Raw genomic sequence first — 22,656 nt, 5'->3', positions numbered from 1 at the left:
GTACATGTGTAAATGGCACTATCTACTGTGAAGAAGTGCCGTGCAGAGGTAAGTTTTTCTTTTCTCTTCCTTCTCATTCGTGCTTTGGTGAATTACCTGATATCTCTGTACATAATAATCTTGTATCGTCTGTTAAGAATGACCATGGCCAGAGGGCCTTACCATTATCATTACCCTAGTGTTGCCAGGTGCCAATTTATACAGCTGGGTCGACAGAGAAATGGTTGGTAGGAACGTCTTGTCCAAGGACGTGGGTACTTGACGTGTTTCAAACTCGGGACCGCCGATAATAATTAAAGCGTCATTTGTGACTGGACCCTAGTCCTGTGCGTTAGTGACAGTCCTTGTCACTACTTGGGTCATACTAATTGTGTGTATCGTCTATCTATTTATCTATCTATTTATTTATTTATTTATTTATTTATTTATTTATCGATCTATCTATCTATCTATCTATCTATATATCTATTCATCTATCTGTCTATCTATCTATCTATCCATCTATCTATCTGTCTGTCTGTCTGTCTACCTACCTACCTATCTACCTACCTACCTACCTAATCTATCTATCTATCTATCTATCTATCTATCTATCTATCTCGGGCACCCTTGCCTGCTACTGCGATCATGAGCTTCTCCTGCCCATTCAGGGAAATGCGCCATCTCTTCCTGTCAGCTGCACGGCCCTCCCATTACTGTACTTTGTGTACTTATGTATAGGGCCTTTAGGTCTACCTTCACAACAATCTTGTATCGTAGTTTTTGTTTCTATTTTTTAGGAGGTGGATTTTTATCTGCTGATTAGATTAGATTTGATTTGATTTGATTTGATTTGATTTGATTTGATTTCTTTCCACCAGTGACAGCGAACTATATGCCATGGTCGCATTATGACTGTCTTATATCAGTTGATTAGATGGGGAGGGGGAGGGACATCCCGTCGCCGCCTGGGAGTTGCCTGAGGTCATTTTTTTTTATTGTTCCATATTCCACATTTCAACAAATACATAAAACATAAACATCGCTATACAAAAACCTGGATGAATTGTCAAGTACAGCTTATAAGACAATGAAATATGTGAAATATGAGGAATCTACATAGAAGCATTGCTTGTAGGGTGTAGATTCCTAGATGAGGATGTGATATTATTTCTTACTTGGTTATGTAATTAAAGGAATGACAATTTGTGAATTGGAGAAATATAAACGCCGAAAAGTAACAAGAAAAAGAAAAAAACAAAGAAAACAATGTCCGCGGCATAAGACTTCTTGAGAGTTGCGTGATCAATTTGCTCAAATGCTGCTGACATGTAAAGAATATGATAAGCATGCTATGATATTTTCATACAAATTGAAAAATAAATGAACAGATAGACGGATAGATGGATAGATAGATAGATAGATAGATAGATAGATAGATAGATAGATAGATACAGTGAACTCCCGTTATAACAATGTCCTCGGGGCCGGCAATTTTCTTTCGTTATATCGGAATTTCGTCATAACCGAACAAAGAAATGATTAAAAAAAGAACATAGAGCGGATAACGTTGCGGCCTAATTTATATTTTGTTATAACCGGTATTTCGTTTTCACTGTGTTCGTTATATCAAAAAATGCAATGTTTGATGATTTAAAATACAACATAAATGTATGTGGGTTTCTCCCAACGTATTTACTTGCACGTGAATTTGTGTATGAACATGTAATCTTCTGTCGTCACAGAATGCAATTACGGGCAGGTGGTCAGCCAGTGCGTGTGTCCCAGGACTTGCAGGAACATCCACTCCCTGGTGTGCGGGGACGACGATTGCGAGGAGGGGTGTCAGTGCCCCGAGGGACAGGTGCTGGACGAGTGGAACGAACGATGTGTGGCTCCGAAGAATTGCCCCTGCGTTATGGACGGCACACCGTACGCAGTGGGTGTGATTCGAAAATATGGAAGCGATCTCTGGTAACTTCGTATCAATATTCTTCTCCTTCTCACTCCTTCTATTTACTTTTTGTCACCATGTCAAGGTATGCATTGCATTCTCATTACTATTTGATAATCTGTACATACATTTTCCATCACATTTTATGACCTGTACTTCTTTAAAAATTGTGAAGAAAATATGAATCGTCGAATGAACACTTCGTATTATGTATCACTAAGTTGTTTGATGAGAAAAAAAGCATACCTATATTTATTGAATTGAATTCATTTGAATTCTTATTCATTGCTTCATATATTTTTTTTTTTGAAGTTATAAATTCCACATAGTTATCATAACATACCCTTTGATATTTGCATCGGAAGCGGGTTTGAAATCGCTGTGAAAAGTAAAGGATTTTTTTTTTTTTTTTTTTTGGGGGGGGGGGTTCTTAGTAATCCTTGGATGTCAATTCGCTGCCACCGGGTTTTACCTTTAGCTAGAGATGCCACATTCGCCACATCTGAGATTAGTAAAGATCCATTTCCAACAACTTTGTTTTGGTGCAGTTATAAAAGTCACAGTCTATAATTGTAGTTTCGTTCGTCAGGTTTTCGTAGTATTTTCCTTTATCTCGTAATGTCGCGTTGAATTTGTATGAACACGTATATGTAAATATTTTTGTATGATTATAATGAAATGGTTGAAATAGAACGTGCGTTTTATCATTTCCTCAAGTACCGTCCCTAGTATTGAGGATTATAATTATAAAAAATGAATAAAAAAAGAACGGTTGTTTATCACCCATCGTGTATTATGATAATTTTCATTCAAAGCATTTGCCGGGCTGGGTCCACGTGGGAATGCGCCTCCACTGTTGATGAAGGTAAGACCCCATCCCCTTCAATTTCGCCTTCCAATATTAATTGATTCGTCTCTGTATATCTTTACATTTCATCAGCAGTCAAGTAGGTAGCAGGGTCGGCGCCGCGTTTTTAAGAGTGTGGGACCAAGTTTATATTTCTGGTGAAACTTCCAACAAGCAAAAGAAAAAAAGTATAAAAAAAAGTGGGGGTGGGCCCCAAGTGGTGAGACCCTATTTAGGCCTAGTCTGGCTTCCAGACCCTCTGCTCGTATCATTTTGCTATACAGGACAGTGACGCCCTCAGCGTCGAAAAGTGGAGTAGGTTTATCGTCACGGGGCGGTGACTTCGTCGCTGCGGAGTCCAGTTCGCAAAGGGTCTGGAAACCAGACTAATGTAGGCCCATTACTTGGCGTAAATACTCAATTTTGAGTGATACACGCCATTAAAACCAAAACAACAACAACTATGTATTATGCAAAAAAACAAAACAAAAGAAAAGAAAAACAAGTGGGGGCCCGAGCGCCTGGGGCCATTCTCCCCCCCCCCCTCCCCCTCCCCCCTCCCCCCCCCCCCCCCCGCCAATAGCCCGCCCGCTGGAGGTGACGGGGTCATGACGTCCAAAACAAAAACAAAAACAAGTGGGGGCCCGAGCGCCCCGGGCCATTACCCCCCCCCCCCCCCCCCCCTCCCCCATAGCCGGCCCGCTGGAGGGGACGGGGCCGCGACGTCAGAACAGTACGTCGTGAACAAAAATCGAAATGTTTGATTAACACCGCGGAAGTCGCGAGTGGACTGCAGCCATTTTAAACCGCTCTAGTGAGCCAGAATGACCACACGATCGAAGAGTCCGTTATTTTGTAATGATGCGACGAAAAAGTCAATTTCAAATAATGAAGACACGTCTGAAGCAGCCAACATTTTAAAATATCATTGCGACATTCGTTTTATACTGAGATGTGCTTAAAATTTGCTGTAATCTTTTTTTTTTGTTTTGTTTTATCTAACATTTTCTTTGTTCCGGCTTTTTTAACAGGATCGTGCTGGGCCCATGGCATTTCCTCCTTCATCACCTTTGACGACAATGTCTTCAACTACGATGGTAAAGTATTGGCATGATATTCTTTTTTCCCCTTTATCTTGCATTTCAGGACATTGTATTTTCTTTGTGTGTATGTGTATGTATGTACAATGTATGTGTGAGTTCGCAAATGCACTTGACACATACATTTCACGTGGCCCATCTCTTGTTTCACATGATAAAGCTTTCACGTTTCATATTCCTAATTGAGCAAATGAAATTGAAAACGTATCTGGCAACGAGTAATGTATGGGATGCACTCGCTGCTGATGTACTTGCAGGCTTCTTTCAGTTTGTTAGAGAGTTGGGATAACCAATTTCGTAGGGATTCATGTCTACAATGGTGTCAACTGATTTTTTTTTTTAATTTTCGTACTGTTTATTTGTTAATTTCACATTCATTTTACACCGATGTTTCCTAAAGCTGTAAGAAAAAAGAAGGATTAGAAAAGGAGAAACAAGAAAGAGAAATAAAACGAGGGACAAGAGTTTCAGAAGTGTCAAGAAAAATACCTGCAGTTACAGATGTTGCAATTTCATTCGAGCTAACGCTGCCTGGCAAATGTGTCATTGTCTGGCGGTGGCTTTTGTCAAAATTATATAATAAATGCAACCCCCACACCCCTAATTGTCTCTAGGGGCCGTGACCAATGTTGTACAGAGGCGGATAAATTTTGGTCTGGTCTGTTAGCTTCTCTCTGTACTGGTCGGGGGTTAGCTAATCACATAGACACCAATCATCAACAAATTTCCAAAAGTTAGAAAGAGACTAAATATTGCTTCGCAACAACAGTGAATATAAAATGCGGGAGAAGGATAGAATTTACGTTGAAAATGTCAATGCTGCGAACAGCATATTTATTCACCGACCTGCCTTCTCGTAGGTCTGAAACAGATACTTGATTACAAACACCAATTACTTTCAATTGAACACATCATTTATCACTTTACTCTTCTACACCTTTGGAGACCGTTTCATATTCTACCATCTTAGTCTATGGGAAAGGGAGGGGTTTGGTTAATAGGGAAAATGATGTTAGTGGGTGTGGCCACTTATCTCGACATCGGCATGGTCGCGGGATGAGGTTCTCATCTGCATGTCGATCGAGCTTGTCCAAGGGCTGGGGCGTCCGTTGACCGGTCTGCCTTCACTGCTTCCTTAAACAGATCGTCACCATTGCTGTCCCCGCTGTGGCAACCTGACAGGACGCTTCAACATCTCTGATGACATCAGTCGACTATTTCGAGTTCGTTACACAACACATTGGTGTAAACCAAAGTTCTGTATTGTCGTGGTGTACCGTTTCTCGACTTGTCGTTGGTCACCGGTTAACTTATTTCGACAGTCCGACCAAGGTCCTCGTCACATTCACAGCGTCGATAGAGTTTAGTTGATTAATATGGAGGGGAGCATGATGGATAAGGAAGGGGATCTTCTGACTCTATCTCTGTGGTCTCCAACTATTCTTGGCCCTTCTCTATCTTCTGGTCTCTCTAATCACGCAGCTCCTCTGTTGTTTCCCCTCTCTATTAATTATCTAACTCTCCTCAAACATGGTCTTTTATAGTATTGGCATCCTTTCCCTAAAAGTATTTCATTGGCTAAATCTTATTTTTGGGTGTGATCTTCACTGGAAATTAATTTCTTATTGGTCAGTTGTTCCATTAGCTCCTCCCATTCGTTTCTGTGGAACTCCGTTTTCTTGGATTCATCTCAATTTCTGATTAACTCGCCCACTGTTTTTTGGTTTCTTTATTTCCTCTTTCTCTGTAACCACTGGTCAAGACTTATTGTTTCTTGGATAATAAAATCATAAAACAAATGAATGCTAGTGTCCTTAAGACGTCCAACGTCATCGTCATCATTTCTTTTGGGTTGTTGTCCCTGAATTTGTCTTTGGAATTCCTGTCTGACCCAATGCACTAAAGTACATCAAAATAAAGGAGAAGTTCTGCTGGAGAACGACCTTCTAGACCAGCGAGGGTCATTCATGTTTTAGGGATCGGAGGGCAAAAACACGTCATTCCCATAATTTGGATTGGGGCTTTGGTGATGGAGAGTGCGGGGGAACTGACCACTAGCTGGAGAAAGTAGTTAATGTCAAACTCATAAATTCCTAGGACCAATAACTTTTCTTGGGAGAGGAGAATTGACCAAAAAAAAAAGGAAGTCTAGCTGGAAGCAAAATAAAGGGTTTCATAAACTCCAAGAAGGGGAAAAGACTGATTCATATTGACGTCACAGATTGACTTGGAAAATAACTGTAATGCTTCTGTTTTCTTTAAATTTCTATCTTCTTCTATTCTATCCGTTATTATATGTGCTAGTAGCCATCTGGGCTACATATATATATATATATATATATATATATATATATGATAAAAACCTAAAATGGCAATTAGATCTAAAAACGCTTTATCCTGGCGAGGAAAGCGTATGATTTAGAAACAAGACACCAAACAGGTTAGTCATCGCATTCTTCATCAGAGACCAGGATGCGATGTGATGATAGATTAAAATCCGTTTCTGAAGCAGACATACACACAAAGGTATACGTCTACTCCTGATTTCAAAACTAACCTGCCTGTGATGTGTCATGGAATGCGTCTAGTCTGGTAGCTAGTTGCTGCCACGGTGCATGGTAACCGCGCAGAGTGTCCGTGCGCGTTAAGCCCGCCGCACACTACACGATTTTGCCCCGATTCACCGGTCTTAAGACCTTAAGACTAGAAGTGTGACGTCACAGTCTTGCCCTTTTCTAGTCGTACGACTGGGTCTTAGCGCCAGTCGTAGAGATTTGACATGTTGAATTTCTACGACTGGTCGTAGGCTTTCAGCCATTCACAACGCAGTAAAATGCAAGCGCACGCAGTGCGCACTGCGCGCGCTTTACAGTCGGGTCGTATAGTGTGCGGTGTCCGGTCGTACGACTGGTCTTCAGACCCAGCTTGGCTTAAGACTTTAAGACCAGTCTGATCGTATAGTGTGCGGTGGCCATTAGGCGTAGCAACGACGCATCCATGGACTGGTTCCCTCCATGAAGAGCCAAAGATGTAAGGATGAATTCAGTGTTGAAAAACATGACGAAATGAATCCCTGATAGCTTTTCAATGGACTTACATTGCCAACGTCATGCTCCGATTTACTATCACGAAGATAAACGGTTCAGAGACCCACCTCATCTTGTCTTTCACTGGCGCAACCTCACACCTCAGGCCCCCCAAAAGACATCCCAGCCAGTAGTTGTGCCTTGTCCGTGATGGAATACTGTTTCCTGATAGTCAACGGTCTTTCCCGTAGTCAATCAGACTTTTCCTGATAGTCAATCAGACTTTACCTGATAGTCAACCAGCCTTTCCTGGTAGTCACTCATCAAAAACGAACAGAAGTGAATGACATATGTATATGTATATATATATATATATATATATATATATATATATATATATATATTTATATATAAATAAAAAAAAGCTATTGTAGCGGTGATCTCTTTCGCAAAAACATTATCCCAATTCACCGGTGCGTGAATCTCATTAAAAGATCCAGCTGAGGCACGCGGCTGGTTGTTATTCATAACTCTTTGCCCCCCAAAAAGGAACATACACATAAAGGGTTGAAAGGTTGGTCCGTCGGGTAATCAGGCTTGGGTCTGCCTGAACCGCTATGACGTCTCCGTGGCCGAGCAGTGTAAGGCGTTGGCGTTTCATGCCAAAGACTCGGGTCCGATTCCCAGCGGAGACCAATTTTTCAACTCTTGCACTGTTCCGAAAAGTAGGAACAGTGAGAGGAATAATGATGTGAAAGCTACGCACCGATTTCTCTGTCCTTTCTCATACATGTATATAAATGCATGCACATGGGTGTAAGCAAAAAATGGTTACGCAAAGACTCCAATATTCGATTATAATTTATGTTCTCACTTCCCTCAACCCCCTTTCTTTCTCTGTCCCCCCCCCCCCCCTTCCTCTTATTACCATTCTTGCACAGGTTCCTGTTCATACATGATGGCCACGGACGGCTGTTCGCCAAACACCAACAGGACTTTCAGCGTCATGATCGAGAGCATCGACTGCGCCGAGGGCGGGGCCTTCTGCACCAAGTCCGTCCACATCGAATTCGTCGACATAACCATCGACCTTATCCGCGGCGTCGACCCCAAGGTTCGACCCCCGGAGGCCTGTGCGTGCGTACAAGATATCGGCGGAAGATACACATTAGTGCAACACGAAGGTACGCCAAGATTGTCGCGATCGTAACGACATCCTTTTTTTTCTTGCCCATGTTACCGGGATATTATTACGTTGTTGTTGCTGCCTGTGTAGTTGATGTTTTTGTTCTTGTTCTTGTAATTGTTGTTGCTGCAATTTCTGTTGTTAGTGTTGTTGTTGTTGCTGTTGCTGCTGCTACTGCTACTGCTTTAAATGAAGCTTAACCAGTAAAGATGAAGACATGCCTATGTAATGGCGGGTCCGGGGGGGGGGGGGGGGGGCCCCCCCTCTTTATTTTTTGTCAAAACAAAGGAAATAAAAAGAAAGAAATGGGGGGGGGGGGTGGCGTTGCGCCTCCCTTTTATCTTGTAATGGCGCCTCCCCTTTACGTAATTCCTTGATCCGCCTCTGCTATGCTGGTCACAAGTCCATCCCATTATAGAACTGTATACTACGTATAACTTGGTCTGACTGAAGTGAAAAAATCTCCGAACCCGTTGTCCCTAATTTCAAGACGGACGGTATGCTCATCAAGCATGTCTAGTGGAAAGAGGTCGCATTACATTGCAGGAACAAAGCGTCAGTTCGTACCGCCGCAGTATGCGTTTCATAATATCCCTGCTAGAAAGAACACAATGCCCCACAGTGTGAGAACCACAGTGTGAACACAGTGTGAAATCTCTTCACACTGTTAAATTCTAGCGTTTTAACAGTATGAACACAATCCGAGTCGTCAATTTCCAGTGTGAAACAAAACATTACTATATGAATACTCTGTGAAAACTACACCACAGTGTGAAATCATCTTAACACTGTTAAATTCGAGCGTTTTCACATAGTCGACTATGAACACACTGTGAACACACTGTGGGACACTGTGTTCTTTCCAGTCGGGATGAGGCAATGAAAAATGCTGTTTTGTTTTTGGTAACCGGCTGCTATGTTCAGACAGGCAGATGCAGCACAGATCCATCTTAACAATCCCGTTTTCTCAGCAAAATTCACAAAATTAGATGTAGAGCAATGCCATCCCCGACCTATCGCATTTTTTTGTCGGACAATGCGTTGTCATGGTAACCATAATTTTACCAAAACTTTGTGGATTGAGTAACCCCCATATTATTTAAGTAATCAATTTCAAAATTGGCATCTGTGTTGATCTATAGGTGTAGTTATGCAAGACACTTCATGGCGTCACATATTATGGGGCAACACTGGGGGTAGAACAAGCAAATATTATGTTGTTGAATATTGTAAGATGATTGATGTTGTTTATAATTGATTTTTGTTATAAGAAATGAATGGAGAATTTTGAGGTATATAATATGATAATGTATAAGTGAAATAAGAGCTTAGTATAGATAATAGTTATTGATTCTGTATATTGATAGAAACAAAATTTAATGGTTGTGCACTTTTTCAGGCACGTATATTTTGATACATATGATATTCCCATATATATTATAGAAGACTCATTTTTTTTAGAAACCCAGTCAGTATCATTTTTTTTCATTCTGATTGCAAATTGATGCATTTAGTCTCATTCTTTATTTTCTCATTTTTATGAACAGTTCTGGTCTGTATGATGTAGACCTATTGTGTTATGTTGATGTTATTTTTTGTGATTGTTACCTTGTATGTATGTGTTTACAGGGCCCCCTGGAAAACAGTACTTGATTACTGACGGGGCCACCCTGTATAAATAAAACGAAATAATAACAATAATAATACTAATCGCGAGGCAATCGTCATTGATTATTAATTGTATTTAATTTGTACTTGTGTGTATGTAGAGTTTCCATTTCATATTTTTTTTTCATATTTTGTATGTGCTTGAATGTACACCGTGATTGTATTTAATTACATGTATTGTTCATATTCTCATTTGTATACTGATCCTTTCAGTCCTTCACTGGGTACTGCTGATCAGTCTCTTTATATACCAATAAATAAATAGATAAATAGATAAATGAATAAATGAGATAAGTAAATAAATAAATGAATGAAAAGATAAATAGATAAATAGAATACAATAAAATAAAAAATAAAATAGGTAATCGAAATATATGAGTACAAACAAACGAATATACAGGTTAGAATGAAGAATGAATGAATAAATATATCAATAAATCAGATTAACAACACATTCCAGTTTGCTGTCTCGATATGTTTATTTGTAAAATGGCTAGAAGTGACTCTGACTTATACGCAGAGTATAAGATTATTTGACTTTGATTTGATTTGATTTGATCATTGTTCAAGTACGTAAGTGTACATGTATACATATATTGTTGGTGTCTTACATGATACATAAACATAAGGATAGGTATGTCTGCTTTTACAAAAGGCTTACACAAAGTTAGATCACTTTGATCACTGAGCAGCAAGGCATGACAAAATATTTTCAAACCGAGGTACAGGTGTACATGGTCGGTTACATGATTATGTAATACACTTATAGATTATAAGGTGCGGCGAAATTTCCAGGAACGAATTTCATGTATAGTACACGTAAACATGATGAAATCAGTGATATCCAGACAGCGGCATAGTTTTGTTATATATTTCGAAGATTGTTGTGGATGTTACAAGTGTGTCTGACGTTTACTCGCAAGGCGTGGCGGTCCAATGGGACGGCAGAAACATGGTCATCGTCACTCTCAAAGACGAGTACATGGGACGAGTGTGTGGCTTGTGCGGCGACTTCGACGGCAGGTCCGATGACGATTTCACCAAGCAACAAGGCGATTCCACTCGAGGTAGAAATAACGCAATATTTGATTTTTTTTTTTAAATCTTGAAGAGTTTGATTATCAAAGAATAAATGAATGACTAAAGAAAGAAATATTAATGAACCAAAAAAATAAACTCGAATAATAATTATTCTTGCGTCGCTAAATTACATTCGTGTATTATTTTAGTTTTAAATGTCTATTTTTACATCTCTGGTATCGCTAAATTCTAATTTTGCACATATCAATTAACATGCCATTCGCAAGAGCTTTAAAAGCTAAATGTGACCGTGCATCACAAAACCAACAAAGAGTCGCATTCACTGATTACACGAAACCAACAAAAAGTCGCATTCACTGATTCTGTTTTAGGACTGAAAATGAGTGAAATAGGTCAACCCAGCAAATTTGTATATTTTTTTCATAATTTCTGAAAAAACAAGTCTTCTTCTATATTACACCAAAGTTTTGGATCATAAAACGAACAGGAAATGGATTGTGCTTTTAGCAGCTTTTCTTGAACAATTTTTGATTAAATTGTGTGATTAGAGGAGTCTTTTTCATTTTTAAAGACCCTGTCCATACTCATGACTTTCAACTTTAATAACCTTTAGAAAGGATGATGCTACTGCATCGAAGGTTGACATTAATTATCCATGAAGTGTGGTAATAATGCATGCTTATCTTCAGCTTAATCTGATAATCATTTCATTGTTGTTGCCCTGGTGTTTAATACGTCCTGTTTTGTTTTGTTTTTTGTTCCATTCATTGCACAGCTAGCACGGCTTGGTAAAGATTAAGCGCTTGGATAGATCCAGTACTTTAGAGTCTCTTTTCTCACTTCACACTTTCCAGCGTGGGTGCTTTCTTTCCAATATTAGGATAGTTTAGGAGAGTCCATTTGAGTTGAGTTATTCATTTTCAAGCTTATAGTCTGCTCTTTCAGAATTTGCTCAGAAATAAAAATCCATGTCTGGCGACTTTTTGTTGGTTTTGTGATGCAGGGTCACAAATAATACCTTATCTAACTCTTTGACCCCTTATGTGTATAATTCTTACGTGCCGCCATTATTGTTTTCGCAACTATAAAATGCCCATAAAATGCAATGCTTTAATTTTTTATGCTGTTCTTACTCATTATCTGGATTGTAACAATCTGTAACATCCATTATGTAACAATCAATTGCAATGGCGGTCGCGTGCTATGTTATACATACTGTTTACTTCGGGGATTTTTTTTTTTTTTTAATGGAAAATTTCCTTCAACGCAAACGCAAACGCATACGCATACGCATACCAGACGTGAACGAGTTCGTCGAGAGCTGGGCAACGCGTGAGTGTCTTCCCTCCAGCGACATGACGCCGGCCTGCGTGAGCGAGGTGGAAGAGAAACGGAGGCCCTGGGCGGAGGTCATGTGCGGCACCATTCTCGAAGGTCCCTTCGTCGAGTGCCATCAGTTCGTGAGTGCATCAAGATTGCATGGGTGGACCAAAGCTCCTGTCCCTTCATGACTGCATGTCCACATCTCACCTCTTGGTGTACCAGTTTCAAAATCTCAGCACAGAGCTTTATTTCTTTCTCCATTCTTTCCCGCTCCTCTTTCCTCGTTCTCCGTTGTCTAGTAACTGCGTATGCGCATTCTTCTTCTCTTCTGTAATTTATGTGTTTTGTTGTTGTTGTTGTTGCTGTTTTGCTTGGCCGCTTATATGTCTTCTCGTTTGGCCACACTTTCCTGGTATACACGGCCAAATAGTGCCTGTGCAACAATATTGCTATAACAATGTAACAATATGTTCTATTTGCATTCTAAAACAACTATTGTTGGAAGTATGCTTGTAATAGCAGCATCATAACAATGACCAAATGTACAATAGTACACTGATGGCTTTAATATGAACACATCTTATTGGAATATTGGTGTTGCTGTTGTTTTCATTGCAGTGTTCCACGTCCCGAAAGCTTGGCTTTTTAGTGGAACACTCGTTTCCATCGTTATGACTACCTCTCAAGGTCTTACCATGACAAAGCGTGCAAAATTCATGAAAATCCGTCGAGATGTTTCATTGCAACCGATAGACAAATTGCCCTACATCGACGTAAATAAGCACTGAATTGATCAGTTTTTTAGTAGTAGCCATGATAAATCATGGGCGTACATATTCGAGCAGGTTTCAAACTTGCGACCTCCTGATCACCGGACAGGCGTCATCTCCACTAGACCACCGAGCTTTCGCCCGACAGCAAGTGTTGGTTCTTATCCTTATAGCATGCAGCGGGTACTGCTTTGTTTTTTAAATTGTGCTTATCTAAGTCGATGTTGGGCAATTTGTCAATCACTTGCAAAGTGTGAATTGTTCCTTTTTGGTGTGTTATAATACCATTCGTGCGTATTATTTTATATTGTGCCCACGGAACTGTCCTTTCCAACAGGATGAAAGTCAAATTGACACATCTACCACTTTGTATCATGTATTTTTTGATGGAAATGAATAAACTATTGAATTGGAAGAAAAATGAAGAAAGGGGGAGTGAGAAAGAGGAAGGGAAAGAAGGACAGAGAAGGGAGAGAGGAAAAAGATAGAATCAGACGGACTGATAGACAGACAGACATACTGACTGTATTGACCAAGAAATAAATGAAAACCCACACACGTGCGCACCAAAAGGAAAAAAAAATCCCAACAATTACGAAACGTCAGTAACAATGCACATGAGGGACACCACAAAATTAAGGGCGTCACTGTAACCACTTACCTTACATAAAACACAAGAACAACAACCAAAAACCAAACAACCAAAAACCTTAGCAGTATATTATACTGCTAAGGTTCTCTCTCTCTCTCTCCCCCTCAGTTTCTCTGGTTGCAAATCTTGTGGTGTATATGTTTCTAATTTTGTTGTATTTTTTGATCGAAAGGGTTTTTTGTAATATATTTACGGTTTGTTTGTTTGTTTGTTTTTTGTTTGTTTTTGTTTTTGGTTTGGTTGATTAGGTAAACCCAAGTCGATATTACGAGCACTGTGTCAGCGACAGCATCAAGTGTTACCGAGGAAGCGACTGCGAGTGCTTATGTGATGCCCTGGCAGCCTACGCGCAAAAGTGCATTGAGAAAGGTGTCTGCGTCAACTGGCGGACCGAAGATTTGTGTCGTAAGGAAGCAGTCTGTTTGTTTGTTTGTTTTTTTATTTTCCCACATTTCCTTTTTTTTTCATTCATTATTCTCGCATTCATTCTGTTATACTATTATGTATATATATGTGAATCAGCTTGCTCTTGGATAAGTCGTTATAGCTGGGAATACTGAAAAGAAAATCCCCAGTATAGGAAAGATGGTCATTTCTTTCTGAGCAGTGGATAGTGCAAAGTGGGAAATATGTCTGGATGAAGTAAACATAGACGTAGTCCACTCTCTCTCTTATAAAATCCCAAACAAATAAGCAAGCAAGAAAACAAACTGAATAGCAAAAAGCCAAGGAAACACATTATACGTAAAATATAACATTTATAACACAAATGAAATATAATTGGAAACCAACATTGTTTTCCCCGAAGGCTTTTTTTTCCAGGTCTACTGATAATTGACACTTGCGACAATTATCTGGGGTCTGTAATGAATGTGACTGTCACATATAATCATATGAAATTATTCTTCTTTTTATTACCTTTTTTGTTTAACAGCCGTACCTTGCCCATGTGAAGACCACAGGGTCTACTACCCGTGCCACAGCAGCTGCCCGACAACCTGCTGGGGGTGCGCCGATCAGGGCGAGTGCATCACGCCGAAGATAGAAGGGTGCTTCTGCGAGCCCGGTACGGTGGAGCGAAACGGAACTTGCACTCCAGTACCAACACAACCAACGACCCCTGGAACCCCCATCACCACGTGGTTCTCATCGACGAGTAAGTACCAGCATAGGTTCGAAATATTAAGCAGCCCATTCTTCTTCAACAGAGCCTGATCTAAAGAAGTAGGCTGATCGTACTAATGTTGAAAATAAAATGAACAAAAAAAAATTGCATCGAGCCTCCGGATGTTGTCAAAAGTCAACAGTATTATGAAGAATTCCGTACTGAATAATTTGTTAGCCCAGTGAGTGTGCTTCCATATTTCGGCAATTATTGTATAGCTTGTAGTACCCCTATGACCAGGGAGGTGGGCCATCTGCTGTTATTCAGTAGTCTTCACACGGAGTGGTCATGCTTCTTGTTTATCTGCTTTCTCAATTGAATTACACTTGTATGAAATTATTATTATTAGGTGATCCGAGAATCCTCTCGGATCACCTTTTGTATCTGTACTGATTCGTTTTTCTTCTTCTTCTTCTTTTTCTTCTTCTTTATTTCTCCGCAAAAGTTGTGTAGGGATTAGCTCAGAAAGTGCATTGCCTATGAATGTTAAACTTATACCATATATGTATCGTGTCCCAAAGACGACAATCGAAGTAAAATCAAAGTGATCAGTCGACCTTGACGTCACTATGACGTCATTATATGAAAACACATTTTCAATCATATCTCATTAATGAACTAGAGTTTTTCAATGAGATTTACGTCACATATATTTCAAGTCAAGCGCATTCTACCCATATTCTCAAAATTTATCTATACCTTAAAACGTGCGCGTACGCGCGCGTTGAAATATTTGTATGCTCAAATCGAGCTCAAAAATTTTTTTTGCACACGTTTCAGACCATTTGGAGCATTTTTTGAAAAATTGAAAAAATTGGACGGACGCGTACGCGCGCGTATATATACGCACGCACAGCTCAAATGCAACAGAAATTTCCCGTTTTTTCACACGCATCGCATGTCTGAAATGTCAAGGTATATTTCTATCAAGTTTCAAGTTAATCCGACCCAATATGACGTCATACGGGCCCGTCAAAGTTGAAATTCCGCGCGCGCGTCAATGGCGATATACAGTGCAACTATGCCAAAAAACCGCCAATTTTAAATCTGATTTTACTCGTCAGGATGAACGGTGACCCCCCCCCCCCCTTTTCTTTACATATTTTGAAAGCTGATGAGCTGTACATGTCATTTCATGGGTTGGCGATACTGAAAAAATGATTAGAAGATATCAAATTTCTTAATAAAGTTAAAAAAGTAAATTTTCAAAATGACGTCATCAAATTTCAAATTCACTCGAGCGTATCTCACTTAAATTTCGCCAATTTTCACCCAGATTTCAGTATGTTGTAGCTTACGAAATGTTCTTTCATTAATGTAATAACAACATTTTGATTAGATAACGTCATCACCTCGTAAAAATGGATTAAAAGTATCCTTGTAAAATTTGACCAGTTTACGTGTTATCTCTATGGGAGAGCAGTTTTTCTGGCAGTGAAAATTGACATTACTATCTTTTTCGAGCACTAGCTCACTTATGCTTTGATAAATTTTTCCCAGATTTTAGTATGTTATAGCTGAGACTTTGGGCTATCGTGAATGTGCCCTCCATTTTTTCATACGACGTCGGCATCACGTCGAAAAACTTTGTTGAAAATGGCACGTGGTTTCGATGCAGCGTCATTTTGCTTAATACACAGGGCCTATGGAGCATCAAATAGGTCATTGCATAGCGCATCCGACTCGTAATCCTAAGGTCCCTGGTTCGAAGCTCACTCCTGCCAATTTTTTTTGTTGATATTTTTTAAACACTTTTTTATTTTTTTTAGTTCGTCTTAATATCCTTTCCTAACTTTATCTTTCTCTGATTTTTTATGCTTCTCCTTCAAATTTCTATAAAATAACATAACCTTTTTCTTTATTTTCCTTTCTTTCTACTATTTTCTGTGCAATAGATGAACAACAACAATGACTATCAGCCCCATTCTTAGCACATGTTTAGTTCATGTCACGTACATTATTTCATAAAATAACAACTACTTGATCGGACACCATCTTGGGTATGTAAATTAGGGTCAAAGGTCATAAATGTTTCATCCTGTATCTTGGCGAATACATGTCCTATCTTTCCCATATTTTGCACACGCAAAGACCATGTTACAAGAATCAGTTTACAAAATAACTACTTTTTGCTCAGATGTCATCTTGTCTGTGTAAATTGGAGTCAAAGGTCATATGTACTTTTTTCTCTATCTTCGTTATGACGTGTTATCTCTATGGGAGGGAATTTTTTCTAGATGCGAAAATTGACATGATTGTCTTTATCGAGCACTAGCTCATTTACCCTTCGGTGAATTCCTCCCAGATTTTAATATGTTGTAGCTGAGACTTTGCGCTATCGCTAGTGTGCCCTTTGTTTTTCATACGAAGACAAAATCATGTCAAAAAACGTGGTTGAAATAAGCTTATCTTTGATGTATTGAATTTCACAACATAACCATTTTATTTTTTGCTCAGATGCCATCTTGTCTGTGCAAAGTGGGGTCAAAGGTCATATGTACTTCTTTCTGTATCTTCGTAATGACGTGTTATCTCTATGGGAGGGAATTTTTCTAGATGTGAAAATTGACATGATTTTATTGAGCACTAGCTCACTGACCCTTCGGTGAGTTTCTCCCAGATTTTAATATGTTGTAGCCGAGACTTTGCGCTATCGTTATGTGCCCTTCGTTTATTCATACTACATCGAAATCACGTCATAAAACTTTGCAAAAATTAAAGCTTAGCTTCGATGTATTTTTTTCATATTTCTTTCTTTTTGCAACTTTCTTTGCAATAACTCAAGAAAGACATTCCTATTACCCCCATATTTTGCACATGTTTAGTTCATGTCACATACATTATTTCAAAAAAATAACAGCTACTTTATCGGACACCATCTTGGTTATGTAAATTAGGGTCAAAGCTAAAAAATGTTTCATCCTGTATCTTGGTGAATACATGTCCTATCTTTTCCACATTTTGCACACGCAAAGACCATGTTACAAGAATCATTTCACAAAATAACCACTTTTTGCTCAGATGTCATCTTGGGTGTGCAAAGTGGGGTCAAAGGTCATATTATATACTTCATTCTGTATCTTCGTTACTGTATACCAAATTCGGTACCAAAGATGGCAGGTCTGACTCCCTTTTCTAAATGAGAATCCAAACATCACACGGCCAATGTCCCCTCAACACCGATAAAACCTGTATGGTCATGCCTATTTGGATCAGGACTCACATCATTGATTTCCAAACAGATCGGATCACCTAATTTGTCAGTGTTGACAAATTCTAAGTCTAGTTATTATTATTATTATCACTACTATCATTATTATTATTATTATTATTATTATTATTACTATTACTATTACTATTATCATTACTATTACCATTACTAGTAGTAGTAGTAGTAGTAGTAGCGGTAGTAGTAGTAGTAGTATAGTATAGTATAACTGATATCACGACTGGATATCACGTAATCATCTTTCTCAAACGTTATATTTCTATCTTCAAAACTATAGACTTCGAAATGATTTCGGACTTTCGAAAAATATCTCTAAGGCAATTTTGACTTTGGGCAACCATGTTATTCATTTTTTATTTAAACTCAAGTTACCCTATGTGGCAGGTTTGCGCCTTTCCCGGCTACATTACTCTATTCAGGTCCGGTGGCTTTCAGTTGACAACGATGCAGCATTACCTTTGTCAGGAATTCCTGCTCTAAAGATTTTTTTTCTCTTTGCTTGAAGCAATATATGAATCCTCTATGTACGTCGATTGATTGATATCTTTAGCGCCACAAACCACAACTTCACCTGCCACTACAACGGGACCTCTTGGAACTACCCTTTCCACCACTCCCCCGTCTCTCTCGAGTCAAGCTCCGACCGAAACACTGCCACCGGCAACAGCCACATCGCAGCCTGTAGGCACGACTTTCGTCAAAACTACTCAACCCGCGACAACAGGCACGAGCGAGCGACCTGCAACAACTGCGACAACAACTCCGGTGGTGTCGATATCTTTAGGGCCACAAACCACAACTTCGCCTGCCACTACAATGGGACCTCCTCGAACTACCCTTCTCATCACTTCCCCGTCTCTCTCGAGTCAAGCTCCTACCGAAACACTGCCACCGGCAACAGCCACATCGCAGCCTGTAGGCACGACTTTCGTCAAAACTACTCAACCCGCGACAACAGGCACGACCGAGCGACCTGCAACAACTGCGACAACGGCTCCGGTGGTGTCTACTCCCCCTCCAACCACAAAGACACTTCCTCCTCTGTTTACAACTTTAGCTCCGACTTCCCAGTTTCCTACAACGGCAGCAACATCTGTTCAGCCTACCTTTGAGACAACCCCCAGACTTACACTGCCACCCATTCACACACTAACGCCACCTGAGCACATTCCCCCTCCTTTAAAATATAGAACTACTACACCGTTTTCCCCAGCCACTCTCTTTACAACTATTACAACCCCGTCTGTAAAGCCCCAGACAACATCAGCAGCTCCAGGCACAACAGGTAAACTGATTCATTTTTCTTTGTCCTCATTCACGTGGTGTCCAGGTTGGAACAAATTAATAATAATAAAGTCTTCTTTATTCATGGTAGCCTCTTCAGTGTTGGCACTTCTCTACCAGAGGGTAACTATACAGGGCTCACACGGGTAAATAATTCCCCATAGAGACGTGTGTTAAAATTCAAATTTACAAAAAAAAAAAAATTCTGTAAAATAGCTGGAAGAAATGAGGTGGTTCGTCTTTACTAACCTGGATAAGTGAGCTATACCCTGTCATCCATCAAATTTCCAAGGCAGGTTCTTCTGCTCAAACTCTGTCCAATGGTCCGCAAAGCCAGACTATGAATTCTTTTCACTTAAAAAATCACCTATTTTCCGTACACGCACCCAATGAAATAATATAGTCCCTTCAAATTCCATGAGAAAAGCTTTCATCTTCAAACCAAAATGCAGTTTGTAGAGGAATTCATACTCAATATCTGCAGCTATTCAGTTTTAGCCAAACTGCATTGATGATTTTTAATTAATTATTTCCTTCATTTATTTTGGTATCTTTGGTACGAATTTGTGAAGGGGTCTGGGAAATTCCACTTTATTTACAGATGTGAGCCCTATAGTGGGGGTCATATTTCTTATTTCACCTTTTAACATCATAAATGTGTTTTTGATGATATTTGCTTCTACAGTACATCATATGGAAAATTGCACATTCAAGGGTTATAAAGCATCTCAAAGAGACACTTTTGAAAATGATGCCCTTTGGAGTTTTTTCAAAAATAAATCTTGCAATTTTGATTAGTTTTTCATAAGATGAATATATGGATGCAGGTAGTTATCCTTAAGGGTGTGTCATCATCACCTTATTGCCTTCAAAGTACTGTAAAACACTTTTATTTATCAAACAGATTAACTTGATGTACTTTGAGCTGTTTCAGTGGTAGCCCAAACAAAGAAATACATTAAAATGACACAATCATTCAAAGTTGTGTGATACTGATGACTAGTTTCTACCAAGATCTAGTACCACAAGAACATAATAATAAAACAAATTGTAGTTAAACAGAGTTGGGGGGGGGGGGTTAGAGGGAGAGGGGGGAGGAGGGGGGGTGGGGGAAGGAAGAGATGGATTTGACAGAATATAGATCAACATAAACTAGCAGAGATTGTATGGGATGAATACTTCCCACAGACTTGTGTACATTGCGTGCATTCTCTATAGGGCTCACACGGGTAAATAATTCCCCATAGAGACGTGTGTTAAAATTCAAATTTCAAAAAATTCTGTAAAATAGCTGGAAGAAATGAGGTGGTTCATTCTTCACTAACCTGGATAAGTGAGCTATATCCTGTCGTCCATCAAATTTCCAAGGCAGGTCCTTTCGCTCAAACTCTGTCCAAGGGTCCGCAAAGCCAGAGTACGAGCTCTTTTCACTCAAAAAATCACCTATTTTCCGTACACGGACCCAATGAAATATAGTCCCTTCAAATTCCATGAGAAAAGCTTTCATCTTCAAACCAAAATGCAGTTTGTAGAGGAATTCATACTCAATATCTGCAGGTATTCAGTTTTATGCCAAACTGCATTGATGATTTTTAATTAATTTTTCTCTTCATTTATTTTGGTATCTTTGGTACGAATTTGTGAAGGGGTCTGGGACATTCCATTTTACTTGCAGGTGTGAGCCCTACACAGCCCAGTCGCTGTGAAAACGCGACAGGGCTGTACAAGTGAGATTTTAAAAAAATAAAAAAAACGAAAAACAAAAATAAAGCAAACATGTCGATCGCGTTGAGTTTTTATTCCTGACATCATTTTTGTCACCTCAGACCATGCCTCAGACTCATTAAGGACAATCTTCATTTATTAGACTTCATGTTTTTGTTATCGATATTGAGATACACAATTCGGAAAATCAGTATTCCGCACGGCCATGCAATTGGGAACGCGATCGGAGGTCACGCTGTCGACCGTGCTGCGACATCAGCGGCGCACGCCACAGAACTCTATGTGGCGCACGCACAGATTTTGGACCTTTTGGACAAAAAAGATTATACCTATAGAGTAAGTAGTCGTCATACGCGTGCGTACAAATAGTGCGTCCAAAACTGAAGAGGGAGCGCACACTCAGCTCCTGGTGCTGGATCTAAGTCTCCGTTCAAGTCATATCTTCTGGATGTGGATCAATACGCTGCCGGACCGTGTGGTATAGTGCAGCGGGGAGAGAGGGCGCGAACTAAATTAATCGTAACGAAGGTGGCTTTTTTCTATCTTGCTTCTGAAGACTTCTGGAGATGGGCTGTTGATCACTGTTGTTGGGAGGTGATTCCAAGCGAGGGGGGCGCTCACAAAAAATGAATGTTTATATTGCTCTGTGTTACAATGACGAACTTTAAACCCTTTATCGTGGTTTATCACTTGTCTTTCAAGAATATTCTGAGTTTTGTGATCTTTGAACTGTTTAATTTTAATATTTCTTTAAGGTCTTGTTCTGGTCAGAAAATTTTCAATGGGTAGACCCGGGACCAACCCCTCGACCGCTTTGAAGAAGGATGATAATTTAAGTACCTGCCTTCTTGATGCTAGGGTGGGTAGTTTTAGCCTCTGCCTCATGCTGGTGATGCAGCCAGGGGTCCTAGATGTGTAGTCTCCTGTGATGAATCGGAGAGCCCTGCGTTGTACCTGTTCAAGGTTGTCGATGTCCTTTTGATGATGTGGGTCCCACACACATGCTCCATACTCCAAAACCGAGCGTGTTAGGGCAATGTATGCTGTTCGTTTGCATTGCCCTGGACAAAATTGGAGATTGCGACGGAGTAGTCCTAGGACTGCATTTGCTTTCTTGGTGGTACTGTTTATGTGTGGGGTCCATTTCAGATCATCACATAATGTAACTCCTAGATATTTCTCTGGGGTGTTTGCTTTAGGATGTGACCGTCCATGCTGTAGAAGTGTGACGATTTCTGGTCAATACTCATCACTTGGCACTTTGCAGTGTTAAATCTCATCCCCCATGTACGTGCCCAGTCATGGAGTCTGGACAGGTCATCTTGTAATCTGACATGGTCGCGTTGAGATGTGATTGGCCTGTACAGGACACAGTCGTCTGCGAACAAACGGATCTGGGATTTGACAACATTTGGTAAGTCATTGATGTGACATAGGAAGAGTAGAGGGCCCAATACCGTTCTCTGCGGTACCCCAGAGGAGACTGCTGTTGAGCCGGAGAGTTCCCCTTCTACTACTACCTTCATCTGTCTTTTGGTGAGGAATGATGAGAGCCATTGGTGGATAGGGCCTTCTATACCATAAAGGCGAAGTTTGTGAAGGAGGAGGGAATGAGGCACGGTGTCAAAGGCTTTCTCAAAATCCAGTATGATGATGTCCATCTGGGTCTTTTTATCGTGGGCCAGCAAGAGATCATGCGCTACAGTG

At 40.0% G+C, this 22,656-nt stretch overlaps 1 protein-coding gene across 1 annotated transcript in view; it reads left to right on the top strand.

The window, feature by feature from the left end:
• LOC139726447 (mucin-6-like) overlaps positions 1 to 21,868 on the top strand; it is a gene marked incomplete at its 5' end in the record, with an annotated part of 35,017 nt that extends 13,149 nt beyond the window's left edge. The window contains 11 exons of the mRNA XM_071637403.1: positions 2 to 48; positions 1,725 to 1,953; positions 2,749 to 2,798; positions 3,812 to 3,877; positions 7,848 to 8,090; positions 10,684 to 10,827; positions 12,101 to 12,261; positions 13,795 to 13,951; positions 14,481 to 14,702; positions 18,491 to 19,225; positions 21,705 to 21,868. Coding sequence (XP_071493504.1) covers positions 2 to 48; positions 1,725 to 1,953; positions 2,749 to 2,798; positions 3,812 to 3,877; positions 7,848 to 8,090; positions 10,684 to 10,827; positions 12,101 to 12,261; positions 13,795 to 13,951; positions 14,481 to 14,702; positions 18,491 to 19,225; positions 21,705 to 21,868 — 2,218 coding nt within the window. The remainder of the gene's footprint in view (position 1; positions 49 to 1,724; positions 1,954 to 2,748; positions 2,799 to 3,811; positions 3,878 to 7,847; positions 8,091 to 10,683; positions 10,828 to 12,100; positions 12,262 to 13,794; positions 13,952 to 14,480; positions 14,703 to 18,490; positions 19,226 to 21,704) is intronic.
• Positions 21,869 to 22,656: the final 788 nt, after the last annotated feature.

This window comes from Diadema antillarum, unplaced genomic scaffold, assembly GCF_040938485.1.
Source record: "Diadema antillarum isolate AM-2024a unplaced genomic scaffold, OU_Dant_1.0 seq00000083_RagTag, whole genome shotgun sequence".
Taxonomy (NCBI): domain Eukaryota; kingdom Metazoa; phylum Echinodermata; class Echinoidea; order Diadematoida; family Diadematidae; genus Diadema; species Diadema antillarum.
Note: the sequence above shows the minus strand (reverse complement) of the source record. Positions and strands in the feature narration are given on the sequence as shown.